At 45.0% G+C, this 15217-nt stretch overlaps 1 protein-coding gene across 1 annotated transcript; it reads right to left on the bottom strand.

The window, feature by feature from the left end:
* Window positions 1–373: 373 nt before the first annotated feature.
* LOC125440561 (vomeronasal type-2 receptor 26-like) lies at window positions 374–14949 on the bottom strand. The gene is made up of 7 exons (XM_048510432.1): window positions 14820–14949; window positions 14427–14598; window positions 11667–11844; window positions 9186–10040; window positions 7115–7336; window positions 4894–5020; window positions 374–1275 (listed from the first exon to the last, which is right to left on the bottom strand). The coding sequence occupies exons 1-7, from the start codon at window positions 14947–14949 to the stop codon at window positions 374–376; spliced, it is 2586 nt and encodes an 861-aa protein (XP_048366389.1).
* Between the last annotated feature and the right edge of the window lie 268 nt (window positions 14950–15217).

A 15217-nucleotide genomic window follows, 5' to 3' on the forward strand; every position in this document is an offset into this window, starting at 1 on the left:
GAGTGCTGGACTAGATGGACTCTGGTCTGATCCAGCTGGCTTGCTCTTATGTTCTTATGACAGGCATAAAACACACTGAACAAGCACGAGCCACAAACCTCCAGCTTAACAGATTAAAGTTTTTAACTAAAAATGGCAGGAATGGTTTAGGTTACCACAGTATTGGAAGGATCATTACTGAGTACCCTCATGCATCTGAGGATGAAGGACCATTCCCCAAAAAGCCAATAATTTAGAGAATCAGCCAAGTAGCTGGAGGAATGTGCAAAGCAGTATTAAAAATTGATTGACAGAATGGGGTAGAGAGTAAAGACTTAGAATCTGTTGATGTCACTTTTGACAGCTTCCTACGGCAGAAAATACAGACATTTCTTCAGTTTTTTCTCTTCATGAGGTGCTCCTTCTTATTTAGATCAGGTCTCAGCACAATGATGTAGCATTTGGGGAAGAAGATACATCCCAATAATCCGGCACTGGAGGTCAAGATGGAGAAGACTTCCACAGCCACCATATATTTCCCTTTGGTGCTCCAGTAAGTGGGAACAAAGGTCATCCACACACTGCAGAAGACCAGCATGCTGAAGGTGATGGATTTGGTTTCATGGAAACTATCTGGCAACTTCCTGGCTAGGAAGGCCACAGTGAAGCTCACAGCTGCCAGCAACCCCATGAAGCCCAAGACACAGTAAAACATGGCCACTGACCCTTCGTTACATTCCACAATGATTTCTCTAGTTGCTGAGTGCATATCAAAATGTGGGAAGGGAGGAAAGGTTGCAAGCCACACAGTGCAAAGAGTGGCTTGAAAGAGGGAGCAGGAAATTACTATCAAGCTGGCCAGCCTTCTCCCCACCCATTTCCTCATCCTGGACCCTGGCTTGGTAGCCACAAAGGCTAGAATCACAGTGATGGTTTTGGCCAACACGCAAGAAACAGCCACTGAGAAAATGATGCCAAATGCCGCTTGACGGATGAGGCAGGTCCCTTTCTCAGGTCTTCCAATGAAGAGCAAAGCACAAAGGAAGCACAGGAAGAGAGAGACCAGGAGAATGTAGGAGAGGCTGCGGTTGTTGGCCTTCACAATAGGCGTATTTTGGTGCTTCACAAAAGTTCCCAAGACCCAAGCTGCGATGAAAGAAAGGGAAAGAGCAAAAATAGCCAAACTGGTCCCTAAAGGCTCTTCATAAGACAAGTAGCTGACGTCTTTCGGAAGACATGAATCTTGGTCTCTGTTAGGATAACGATCTTCAGGGCACTGGAAACAGTAATCCATGTCTGAAAAATAAAATGTTGGTTGCTGTACAGGGTAGATTTATGTATAGTGTTTCTATTTTATGATTGTATTGGCATTTTGTGGTTGGTGTTCATTATTTAAGTTTTTATAAGACGCTTTGAATCTTGCCTTTCAAGGGAAAAGTGTGGCAAACTATTACAAGAAATATGTACATAACAAAAATGCAAAGCAATCAGTACAGGCTGGAATGAGGACTGATATTTTGAAATGGGAAAGATGAGTTCATATTCACACATCCAGTTATACTTGCAGTAAGTCCGGTTGGGTACAGAAGCTGCTGGAATTTTAGTAGTCAACTTAGTAAAGGAATTCCTGCTAAATGAGAGGAGATGTCTTCTATCCCTGAATACCATGATCGTCCCAGCCCTTTATTTTGTTCCCTTGTCTCCATCAAAGCAAATGCTGTACACACTAATCATTATAAAATTCTGGTTAAATATTCACTACCGAAGCTCCAGAAACTCATTGACCCAACTTACCTTGAGTGAACTCCACCATTCAAAATGGTGCACAATAGTTACAGCAAAGATTGGGGAACTGGGTTATGACAGTGACTCCTTCAATATGCTAACCCTTACTGAAACTTTTGACCTCATTAAAGAGAGGCTGTTAGCAATGGACTATCAACAACTGCAGAGCTTGGCAAATAAATCTTGTTCACCAACAAATATGTCAATTCCTTTCACGCAGGGATACCCAGCCTATTATATTACAGTGCTCACAAATCCCATACACAGGAGAGCCTATATGCTGGCTAGATTTAACATCATGCCATCTCCGCTACATAGAGGAAGACTTAAAGGTCTTCCAAGCGATAAGAGGTTCTGTACTTGTAGCATAGGACAGCTGGATTCCATCCCACACATTTTCCTGAACTGCGTATTATACCAAGAACTCCAATCCAGCCTGCTATCCCAAGCTATAGACCCTATGATTGATTATACTGAATCAGATAAAGTAGTTACGCTTTTAAATTGTCAGGATTTTCATTGTTGCCTTATAGTGGCAAAGTTTTTGTCAGAAGTCTGTAAACTGAATGTATGACAAACGCGAAGTTTTTTACTATTCACTTTTTAACTGGAACTATATTTTTTAACTGGAACTATATTTTAACTGGAATTATCGTGTATATTATTATTATTATTATTATTATTATTATTATTATTATTATTATTATTATTATTATTATTATTATTATTATTATTATTATTATTATTATTAATTATACCGCCCTATCCCCGAAGGGCTCAGGGCGGTGGACAATATAATACCATATATAAAAACATACAATTGAATTAAAATAAGCATTTTCTAAAAACAGTGTCTCACAGAGACCCGCATACAACCCACCCAGAAAGCACAATGGGTCCCAAAGATGTTAAGGCCCCTATATGATAAAGGTAAAGGGGGGAGGGGGGGCTCAGCGGCTGGTCTCTCCAAAGGCCCGGTGAAACAATTCAGTCTTACAGGCCCTGTGGAACTCTCCAAGGTCCCGCAGGGCCCGGACAGCTGGTGGTAGAGTGTTCCACCAGGCTGGGGCCAGAGCCGTGAAGGCCCTGGCCCGAGTGGAGGCCAGCCGCGTCATGGAGGGGCCAGGGATCTCCAGTAAGTTGGCCTCTGCAGAACGCAGGGGTCGATTTGGGACATATGGGGTAATGCGGACCCGAAGGTACGAGGGTCCCAGGCTGCGTAAGGCCTTAAAGGTCAATACCCACACCTTGAAGATGATTCGGAATTCTACCGGTAACCAGTGCAGGCGGCGCAACACAGGGTAGATATGTTCTCGGAAGGCGCCCCCTGTGAGCAGACGAGCCGCCGCATGCTGGACCAGCTTCAATTTCCGGATCAAACGCAAGGGAAGGCCCACGTAGAGCGAGTTACAATAGTCTAACCTGGAGGTGACCGTTGCATGGATCACAGTGGCTAGGTCCGCGGTAGAGAGGAAGGGGGCCAGCCGTCGGGCCTGTCGTAGATGGAAGAATGCAACCCGGGTTACATGGGCCACCTGGGTCTCCATTGAAAGAGACGAATCCAGGTGGACCCCCAGGCTGCGGACGGAGGGGGTCGGCGCCAATAAGGCCCCCTCCCACACCGGCGGCTGGAAATCCCCACCCTCTCTCCCCCGGCCAAGCCAGAGGATCTCCGTCTTCGATGGGTTAAGTTTTAACCTGCTCTGTTGCAACCAACCAGCGACCACCTCCAAACAATGCTGGAGAGCTGCAGGGGCGGCGGTGGTTCCCCCCTCCATCAACAGAATGAGCTGAGTGTCATCAGCGTACTGATGGCAGATCAGCCCAAAGCTCCGCACCAACTGAGCAAGGGGTCGCATATAGATGTTAAATAACAGTGGGGACAACAATGCCCCCTGGGGCACACCGCAGTAGAGCGGGCACCTCTGGGAAGCATTGTCCCCACACCACACTTGCTGACTCCGCCCCCGGAGGAATGAGACAATCCATTGAAGGACAGTGCCCCGAACCCCGGAGGCGGCCAGGCGGTGGGCCAAAAGGTCATGATCGACCATATCAAACGCTGCGGTGAGATCTAACAACACCAGCAGCGCCGATCCGCCTCGGTCAAGTTGCATGCGGAGCGTATCTGTGACAGCGACGAGAACCATCTCCGTCTCATGCCCAGCACAGAAGCCGGACTGGAAGGGATCAAAAGCTGATGTGTCATCCAGGAAACCCTGAAGCTGCTCCAACACCACTCTCTCAATTACCTTCCCCAGAAACGAAAGATTCGAGACGGGGCGGTAATTGGCCAGATCCCCAGGATCTAATGATGGTCTTTTCAAGAGTGGGCGGACCACTGCCTCCTTCAACCCATCTGGAAAGACTCCTTGCTCAAGGGAGTCATTGATGATCTTCAACAGATGGGGTCGTAGCTCCTCCCGGCAGGTTTTAATCAACCAGGAAGGGCACGGATCCAGAGGACAGGTAGTAGGTCTAACAGCAGCCAAGGTCCTGTCAACAGCAGCTTCAGAGAGCAGGGAAAACTGGGCCAAACAAGGGCCAGAAGATGGCAAGGGGGCCTCCAGTTCGCTAATTGTAGTCAAAGTGGCAGGAAGGTCCTGGCGGAGCGACGCGATTTTATCTGCAAAAAAGCTCATAAATGCCTCACAGCTAATAGCCAATTCACAATTTGTAGAACCCTCTGATAGGGAGGTCAAAGATCAAATTATCCGAAACAGTTGTGCCGGGCGAGAGCTAGCAGATGCGAGGGAGGAGGAGAAGAAAGCCCTCTTCGCCTCCTTCGTCGCCATCTCATAGGCTTTCATAAACGTCCTATAGGATGTTCGTGCAGCTTCGTCACGAGATTTCCTCCACACTCGCTCTAGACGTCTGAGCCCCCGTTTCATATATGCCAATAAAGGCTTATTGAATTGAATTGAATTGAAATGCTGTACACAACAGGGCACCCAGTTCAGGGACTGCGACAAACTTTATCCTCTTATCAGCTATATGTATCTTTGCTGAAAACTGCATAACCTTTGTCAACCTTGTGGAAAACTGTGCCTGTCTGCTACAATATTCATGGTCCAAATCAGAGTTAACCTATTCCTTTATGTCTATAAAAGTGTATACAGCTTCTCTTACCTGTCTGGTTTGTAATCTTCCCTCTTGTACACGCAACACAATCATAGCAGCAAAATGGTTTCCCTTCTTTCTTTGTCTTACTCTGACCCGACAGGCACGGCTCATTACACAGGGAAAGGGGCAGTGTCTGATATCAAGGAAAAAGAAGAATGTTGAACCATTCAAAACATATACTTTTGGGACTAATACCTCAACAGCCAAGTGTTTCCTTTCTGCCAAACATGTCTACTGTACACTTGGAATTGATTGGAGTTTTTTTTAACCATGCCATGCAAGTCTACCATTCATAGGCCCTTTCCGCACGGGCCAAATACGGCGCCCTGGGGACGGCAAAAACGCTGTCCCCAGGGAGCCGTTCGCACAGGGGGCACAGCTGCTTTGCAGCTGCGCTGCCCAAGCGGCGCAAAGCCGCCATTTTCCTACCTTGCTTCACGAGCAAGGTTTACGGAAAATGGCGGCTTCAAGCCGCTTCCGTGCGAACCTCCCTCCCCCCTTTGCACTGTCCACCTACCATTTCTGTGGCTGTCCAGCGTGTCGCCAAGGCCTGGGGACACACCCTCCTGCCCTGCGACGCCGGAGTAGTCGCGCAGGGCAGGGGGTCGTGTCCCCAGGCCTCGGCGACGTGCCAGATGGCCACAGAAATGGCAGGTTGACTGGGTGATGGTGCTCCACGGCGCCCTCTTCCCGGCTGTTTCTGGGACCATTCGTGCGAACGGTCCCAGGGAGTTGGGTTGGCGTCGTATACGTCGACCCAACCCCAATCGTGGCCGTGCGGAAACGGCCATAAACTCCTTTAGCCATCCCATAACAGTCTAGAGCAAAATTTACATACCCACCATGCTTTCATAAGTCTCTATTACCTCGGCAGATCTAAATGTATTTATGTTTCAATCATACTTTTGTGAAGATAGAATCCTGATCATAGGGAATCCCAAACTTTCTATGACCATTGATATATTTGAATTTATTCTGGCTCACTATCTTGCCATTCTTCCTGTTATGTACTTGGTATTGCAGTTGAGGCAGTAATTCATGTTCCAGTTTTACCATGTATTTATTGCAAAAAACGTATTCATACATGCAAGATACAGGGAACACAAATTATGTTTAAAATATGTGCATTGTCTAGGAGTAGTTTGACATTTGAAAACATAAATAGTGTGATCCTGAAAACTCGCTTGTTTCACACACAGGCAGGAAAAAATTAGTATGTTTATTTCTTCTCAAAACGTCGTGGAGAACAGCTTTTAAACCATCTCCGAGCTCCGTACTGTTCACCACTTCAACATTTGAAGTCGGAATTCCTACACTGAAAGTCATTGACTCTTTGGCCCTTTCTGCACGGGCCAAATACGGTGCCCTGGGGATGGCAAAAACGCCGTCCCCAGGAAGCCGTTTGCACAGGCGGCGCTGCTGAAACGCAGCAGCGCCAACCTGGCTCCCCTCCACCTCCCCCAGAGCGGCATCAGGCCGCCTCCAAAAACCTCCCTCCTGGAGGGAGGTTTTTGGAAAACAGCGTGTGCCCGCCGGCGCGGTGCGAACGGCACCTCCGGGAACACGCTGTTTTCCCCGTCCCCCCCCACTCACCTCGTCATCCTGCATTGCTCTACTGGACTGCTGAGACCCTCCCTTGCTGTCCTCCGACCCCTGGAGGTCGGAGGGCAGCGTGGGCGGGTCTTAGGAGTCCAGCAGGGCAACGCAGGACGACGAGGTGAGTGGGGGGGACGGGGAAGAGGTGGCTCTGTGCAGAGCTGCCTCTCCTGTGCCGGCCTCTGCGGTGCTCCCGTGCAAATGGCCCCCACTCCTCCACCAGCAGAATTTCTGCCGGTGCAGGGGTGACCTTTCTGCAACCTATGTTAGAAGTCGATTTACCTGGTTGCCCATCATGGCAGTCAGTTTCCCATCCCTGGCTCCAGGCCCCCACAGCCGGTGTTCACACCAGCTGGAGCAAACACATGTAATATGAAGCCCCCATGTTCAAAGCTTTGTCATTATTTTTGACTAAACCCAAAAGTTGTTTCATGACTTTCTGAGGAATTGTCTAGGACTTCTCCTTGTGGTTTAGCAAGGTGATTGGGGAATTCTTAGAGTGCCACAATGTTGCTCTCCCCCATTTTTTCTACCTTGAAGGGAGAAGCCAGGCTAGCAACCCTAGCTGGAGGAGATCTAATTCAGAACATAAATTATAGACCATCATTCTTGAAATGTTCTTGGACCTCACCTGGTTGCTGGGCCATATGATGGCCTCTTCATCAATAGTGAGCACTTTGTGTGTGGGAGCCCCAGGGTCTATCTTCCCAACTTTAACTCTGAGAAAGGACTGGTTTGGGAAAGTGACCCAATTGATAATATCAAATCGAGCTATTAATTCTCCATTTTGGTTAAAGGCAATCTTTTCCCCAGCACTGTTGTTGAACGAGACTCCTCTCAGAAAGAGATGGAGCTAAGCAAGGAGGTAGAAAGCAAGTATTAGACTTTAGCAAATGATGGACATACACATGAAGGTCTGTGTCGTCTTAAAGACAAATACAAAGAGAATCAAGAGCTTAATTGTATAAAAGTGCTTTCAGTTAGGCCTGGCATGAATTAGCATGAAAACCAAAGGGGAAGAAGTTAGTAAATAACATATTGCATGTACATGATTAGCAAATGGTTGGTACATAGTAGATCAGTGGTGGCGAACCTTTGGCACTCCAGATGTTATGGCCAATTGGCCATGCTGGTAGGGGCTGATGGGAATTGTAGTCCATAACATCTGGAGTGCCAAAGGTTCGCCACCATGGCAGTAGATAATAGAATCCCTTGGAACAATTAGTGATCTGCACCCACAATTTTTCTAAAACTTGAATTTAAGAGATCTATTTTTTTCAGAACATCCCCTCCAAAAGCTGTATCCACACACCAATATGGTTTTCTCCCCTGCCTGTTCTTCAAATATCTCAAAAAAGTGGGTCCATTATACTCAATGGGGAATTGTTTGGGGCATTGGGAGGACTTCTTTAAAATATATAGGAGTCAAATTGGCACATTATCCGCAGGTGAATCTCTTTTCAAGAACGCCCAAGTTTGGTAAAAGTCTGAGTCATGGGGTCCAATTTTATAAGCCCACAAGGAGGGTGTCCGCATTCTTCCTCAATTGTTCACAACAAAGGACAAATAAGGGTTCATAAAATTGGCCCTCTGATCTAAAATGAATCAAACTGGGCAGTTCTTGTTTGGAGGGTCAACAGCAGCCATGCTTCAAATGTGGTGCCTCTGCCTAAAAATTATCCCCCACCTCTTCCCACCAAGCATCTCAAAGACTTGCCATGGTGGGGATTTTCTCTCTGCGATTTTTTGGGTCTATGTTTGGGTCTTTCTGTTTTTGTATTGTTTTGGTATGTCTGGTTACAGTGAGTTGTAGTCATTGTGCTTGAACAACTATTTTCAGAAAGCATGTTCTACATATTCACAAGGCATAAAATAGGAATGACAGCAGAGTTAGGACACCATCATTTATGAGACCAGTCTTGGTGAGGACACATCTTACTCTTCAATCTAGCACATGGTGATGTACTTCCAAGTATGATGAGGTTTCTACCTATAGATCACTCAGAATTTTTGAAACACCTGTGATGTTTGAAACACATGGTGATGTACTTCCAAGGATGATTAGCTTTCTACCTATAGATCACTCAGAATTTTTGAAACACCTGTGATGTTTGAAACACAGGGTGATGTACTTCCAAGTATGATGAGCTTCTTCACCATAGATCATTCAGAATTTTGAAACACCCAGATGTTTTGAAACACATGGTGATGTACTTCCAAGGATGATTAGCTTTCTACCTATAGATCACTCAGAATTTTTGAAACACCTGTGATGTTTGAAACACAGGGTGATGTACTTCCAAGTATGATGAGCTTTCTACCTATAGATCATTCAGAATTTTTGAAACACCTGTGATGTTTGAAACACAGGGTGATGTACTTCCAAGTATGATGAGCTTTCTACCTATAGATCACTCAGAATTTTTGAAACACCTGTGATGTTTGAAACACATGGTGATGTACTTCCAAGTATGATGAGCTTTCTACCTATAGATCACGCAGAATTTTTGAAACAAGCTTCTGTCCTCCTCTGTAACGCTTATAAGCACACTTTTCATTTACACAGGAACACAAAGCAACTGGCTGACAAAAGGATGCTCAAGCTATCCTGTCCTGAGAGAGACACCTTTCTATGTTGTCTAGGACATGATAGACCCTCATGTATGATGTGGTTTTTGGCACTGTTCTACTCAGGGTATTACCAGAAATGGCTTCGGATTCAGAAGTTTCTGCCTTCCTTTATTGCCCATTACCGATTGCTTGAATCTGTGTAAATGCATGGCATGTAAGGCATAGGCTACAGCGTAGACAGCATCATACACATTGTTGCTGTGGCCAGTCATGCTCATTTCAAAAACGGTCTTCGGAAGATTCTCAAGTGTCTCCCTTCCAGTGCAAATTGGGTCTACATACTCCTCCTCAATGTGTCTAGGGAAAGTACAGGCAAATGCATCTTCCCAGAAGTCTTTTATGAAGCCATCTTCATTGTCCACTGTAGGGTTTCTCATCTGAACAAATTTCTGGAATTCAAGCAAATTCGTGGAAGGAACTGAGAGAGAGATGGCCCCGTGGATGTAGTGTATGCTCCACCCTCTTTGAAAGGCAAGTGAAGTGAACTCCATGTCAGCAGTCATAATCCAAACTTTTGTCTTCTCAGGTGCATTCTCAAATGCAAAGAAGTGAATCAATGTTGTCATAACTGTCATGGTTTGACTTCCTCCAAAGACAACAAATACATTGGCTGAGCTTCGCATGAAAACACTGCACAATTTTCTCCCATCTAGCATCATATCGTCAAACTGAGTGGAAAACGTTAAGGAAGGAAAAATTTCTATGAAATCAAAGCAGATGTTTCTCTTGGAAAACATCAGAAGTATGTCATGTACAAAAATGTCCCCGTAGATATCGTCGGTATACATCACCCCAATCCATGTCCAACTGAAATGCAGCAGTAATTCAAGTATCCCCATATATTGATGGGCCCCATTTGGAAACATGTGGTGAAAGAAAGCAGGTTGGCTTTGGTCATTTTTCTTTGGAGTAGAAGCGTATGTTACCTAAGAAAAGAAGGAGATGCAAAGAACAATTAAAAATAAATGTTAAAGTATGGTAGGGGGTTGAATTTCCCAACTGGAACATGTGAATACAAATTCTGAATTGGATGCAGCCAGCTTACCCCCTCTCTGTTGCCTAATGTCTCTGCGCAACAACACCCCTCCTTTCCACAGAGTTTTGATCAATGCAAAACCCCTAATACTCAGCAGAGTCTTTCTTGGCAGCCCAAGGGGAATTTTTATACCTTTCTCACCAGCAGAAAATAGTGGGTGAAGACTACTGCCTCTTCAGTAGCAGCAGTGGCATAGGAGGTTAAGAGCTCGTGTATCTAATCTGGAGGAACCGGGTTAGATTCCCAGCTCTGCTGCCTGAGCTGTGGAGGCTTATCTGGGGAATTCAGATTAGCCTGTGCACTCCCACGCATGCCAGCTGGGTGACCTTGGGCTAGTCACAGCTTCTCAGAGCTCTCTCAGCCCCACCTACCTCGCAGGGTGTTTGTTGTGAGGGGGGAAGGGCAAGGAGACTGTAAGACCCTTTCAGTCTCCTGCAGGAGAGAAAGGGGGGATATAAATCCAAACTCTTCTTCTTCTTCTTCTTCTTCTTCTTCTTCTTCTTCTTCTTCTTCTTCTTCTTCTTCTTCTTCTTCTTCTTCTTCTTCTTCTTCTTCTTCTTCTTCTTCTTCTTCTTCTTCTTCTTCTTCTTCTTCTTCTTCTTCTTCTTCTTCTTTATATTTCCATTTCTCATTTCACTGAGCCTTCATGAAGAATTTAAAATGGATGGCTGCACACCAGTTCCTCCATGGCTATGTTCAGTTAGTTATTTAAGGTCAATCCAGCATCTATGTAATCAAAAACACGCGTGGCACACTGGCAGGCTGTCATACACTTCTATTTTAGAAATCAACTGTTTGGCCAGCCCTTAAGCCTGGCGCTTGGTTATCTTCTGAGTTTTTTTAATCTATTATTTGTTTTCCAGCATCAATACAGTACAGCATCTGCAACCTTAATATACATAACTGTCTATATTTTCACAGAATGAATTCTTATTAGCACATAAATGTCTGGATCACCACGCATTAATGTACAATTTCAGCTCATGCTGTACAAATCCACAGTCCGACTTGCACAGAGGAAAAGCGCCGAACTTGGAGTTTCTCTATCCTCACTTCTCGGCTGTTGTAAATAAACCTCTGGACTGGAATCCAAACAAAAAACTCCACAGTCCAAAACATTCCTGATTCCTGAAGAATGTTTTTTTTTTTCCCCCTAGGAGAAAAGTTAGCCTTGGAGTGGCAAGCAGAACATACTTCTATTTCTGCTGTGCTTCTTTCTACTTAGGAACCGTAGCATTGTAACTAAAAATTTTAAGAACGTGTGATTGCCTGAAGAAGAAGAAGAAGAAGAAGAAGAAGAAGAAGAAGAAGAAGAAGAAGAAGAAGAAGAAGAAGAAGAAGAAGAAGAAGAAGAAGAAGAAGAAGAAGAAGAAGAGGAGGAGGAGGAGGAGGAGGAGGAGGAGGAGGAGGAGGAGGAGGAGGAGGAGTTTGGATTTATATCCCCCCTTTCTCTCCTGCAGGAGACTCAAAGGGGCTTACAATCACACAATCATTACCTATGAAGCACACTTATTACCTGTGGAATTTTGTAGGTGCTCAGAACGGTTGCCATGTTCTGACAAAAATAAGCGCTTGGTCCCCCGATGGCAACAATTGGGTTGCTGAGGGAGCTGCACCTGTAGTTGGGGATGAATCTGTCCCGTGCGGAGAGGAGTTCCATGGAGGCCTGAAAGGTCCTGCTTGCGCTGAAGTAGCTGTTGTAGAGGCTGAAGCCAAGCGTGATGTTGGGTAACAGTTGGGGGTTTTCATTGATCTCCTGAACAGCAAATACCAAGGCCAGGATGTGCTGATAATTTTGAATCAGGACCCTTCAATCACAGAATATATTGTTAAACTAATTACTGGGTTTTTCAAACCAGATATCATTGCCTAAATTTCAGATTAAATATATGCCTGCTAGGAACTTTGCACTAAAAGACAGATTTGTCCCCAATGAAGGGAACTGAGGAATTTCTCTGGCAAATATTTGGAGACCTTTAAATCCTCCTCAAAACCAGAGCATTACTAGCAGCCAATTGTCATTCAGGTTCAAACATGTATTTTGTTTTCTTTGTTTTGCTTGGTGTTTTATAGAAGGACACTGAATAAATGTTGGGTTTTATCCTGCCACTCCACTGCAAAGTTCCTCTCAGCTTATTTGATTCAACAAGGGTCACCATTCATTGGCAAAGTAAGGCATAATTCATCCTCTGTTGTGCTGAATTCATTTTGTTTACTCCTGAGTGGAGAATATTTTGTATCTAATTTTTACATTTATATTTGCTTATAGACTGGACGGGATTCCCAGTGAAGTCCTGTCTGAACACACTGAATGGTGGACCCCAATTTTGGTTAAATTGTTCACTTACATTGACCAATACGGTTCAATTCCGGAGACGTGGTTATCATCAATAATAATACCAATCCACAAAAAAGGACCTACCAACGATCCTGGAAACTTTCGACCAATTAGCCTCCTGTCCATTATTGGGAAGGTTTATACTAAATACCTCGAAAGTAAGTTAAAAACATGGATGACTGAAAACAACATCACAGGCCCTGAACAAGCTGGGTTTATATTTGCTTATAAGGAATGTTTATCATGTAAGATACTTTGGAACAGACCCAAATGTTTCAAAAAGACAATAACTTCTTATATAAGAAACCTTATAAAGATTGGAGCTCTCTCATATCGCAACAGAATAGTCTCTAAGTTTTCAATAGTGATTTCCCCCCAGTCTAGATCCCTTGTTTACAGGATCTGTTTACAGGATGGGGCATGTGTGAGTTGTTCCTTCTTCCATAAAAATAGACTCCTCTGTCCATCCATAATGAGGCTTCCAGGACTGGAGGACGAAGCTCTCTCACCCGCCCATTTTAAGTGTATGAAAATCAATTGCAAGAGAGAATGTTAACTGCCCATAGAAAAGGAAATTCATACAGGTATATAATTTGCATGAATACATCTTTTAAAAATGCCAAAAGCCAATGGTACATCCAGTTACAATGAAATCAGTGAGAACAACACACACACCCACACACCCCGCTGTGCAGGCAGATTTTGCTTTGATAGAGAACCCCCATTTTTTTAACTGATGAAAGAATCAGTGTTCTTCATAAGAACATAAGAACAAGCCAGCTGGATCAGACCAGAGTCCATCTAGTCCAGCTCTCTGCTACTCGCAGTGGCCCACCAGGTGCCTTTGGGAGCTCACGTGCAGGAGGTGAAAGCAAGGGCCTTCTGCGGCTGCTGCTCCCGAGCACCTGGTCTGCTAAGGCATTTGCAATCTCAGATCAAAGAGGATCAAGATTGGGAGCCATAAATCGGCTTCTCCTCCATCAATCTGTCCAAGCCCCTTTTAAAGCTATCCAGGTGAGTGGCCATCACCACCTCCTGTGGCAGCATATTCCAAACACCAATCACACGTTGCGTGAAGAAGTGTTTCCTTTTATTAGTCCCAATTCTTCCCCCCAGCATTTTCAATGGATGCCCCCTGGTTCTAGTATTGTGAGAAAGAGAGAAAAATTTCCCTTTGTCAACATTTTCTACCCCATGCATGATTTTATAGACTTCAATCATATCCCCCCTCAGCCGTCTCCTCTCCAAACTAAAGAGTCCCAAACGCTGCAGCCTCTCCTCATAAGGAAGGTGCTCCAGTTCCTCAATCATCCTTGTTGCCCTTCTCTGCACTTTTTCTGTCTCCTCAATATCCTTTTTGAGATGCGGCGACCAGAACTGGACACAGTACTCCAAGTGCGGTCGCACCACTGCTTTATATAAGGGCATGACAATCTTTGCAGTTTTATTCTCAATTCCTTTCCTAATGATCCCCAGCATAGAGTTTGCCTTTTTCACAGCTGCCATATAACACAGCTTCATATAACTTTCTGAAATGCCAAAGAACTAATACTGTTGTTCATTAACAGTTTTTTTAGATGAGGACCCCTTCTAACCTCAAAGAATTCTAGAGACCTCTCAACATTAGTAGTTGTACTGTAAATATCCATTGCTTGAGAAACAAATACTGACAAAAAGATCAAAAGGGCAATGCTTAATGCCCAAGTGGATTCATGAATCCCTTGGAATAACTCTGTAGCCCCCATAGGGTGCTTGGACCCAGGCTGAGAACCGCTAAACTAAAACAGACTAAACCCCCATAAAGAGGGGGAAAAATAAAAATCTGCACTTTGGCACAAAGGCGGCTCTGGATCGCAAGAAGGGTGAAGAGCAGCACTTTGGAAGAAAGACCGAACTCCAGGAGTGGCAATCATTAAATACTGAAATCTCACTACTTACAAGTGCTGACCCACTGCAGCCTGGGAAGGATGGTGCTTGAATACTAATTGATCAGAAAAGACGTACATCTGAGATATAATGCCACCTATGATAAAATCCCCCAACTGGTGATACTTGTGCAGTATTGGAAGAGGGTCATGGATGGTGCATTGATCGCTAGGAGCATCACCCACTGCCCAGGGCAGAAACATTAATACAAAATAGAAGACTGTCTGACTTGATAACCTTTCTCCTGGGCAACAGTTCACTTGCCCCCACATTGATATGGAAATGTCTTGTAGCATCAACTGGCCACTTAAAAGCCCCATGTCTTTGCTGCTTCAATAACAGGGCCCATTCAGTGAAAAGTTCCAATGGTCGACTGCCTCTGGTGACAAGAGATATTAGTAGTACCTTCCATGTGACTTTTCATCTTCTGGAACTGCCCAGAGAATTGCAGAAAGCACAGGTGGTGGATAATTGCAGAAGCCGTGGTCGGCAACTCACAATTATGACTTCTCTGTGACATTTCAGAAGAAAACATGTTTACTTCAGCTCACAAGAGGTCTTATGTGTGGACAGTAGATTATCAAAAAATAAAAAAATAAAATAAAAAGTTCACTGGTCTGGGGGAAGGGGATGAACACAGAAGAAAAATCATTGTGCCAAATCTATGGCCCTTTCCGCACTGCAGAAAGGGCGTCCCTGCACCGGCTGGAATCCTGCCAGTGGAGGGGTGGGGGCCATTCGCACAGGAGTGTGCGAGTGGCCCCCACAGAGGCTGGCACGGGAGAGGCGACTCCACACGAAGC

Source organism: Sphaerodactylus townsendi, linkage group LG11 (genome assembly GCF_021028975.2).
Source record: "Sphaerodactylus townsendi isolate TG3544 linkage group LG11, MPM_Stown_v2.3, whole genome shotgun sequence".
NCBI lineage: Eukaryota > Metazoa > Chordata > Lepidosauria > Squamata > Sphaerodactylidae > Sphaerodactylus > Sphaerodactylus townsendi.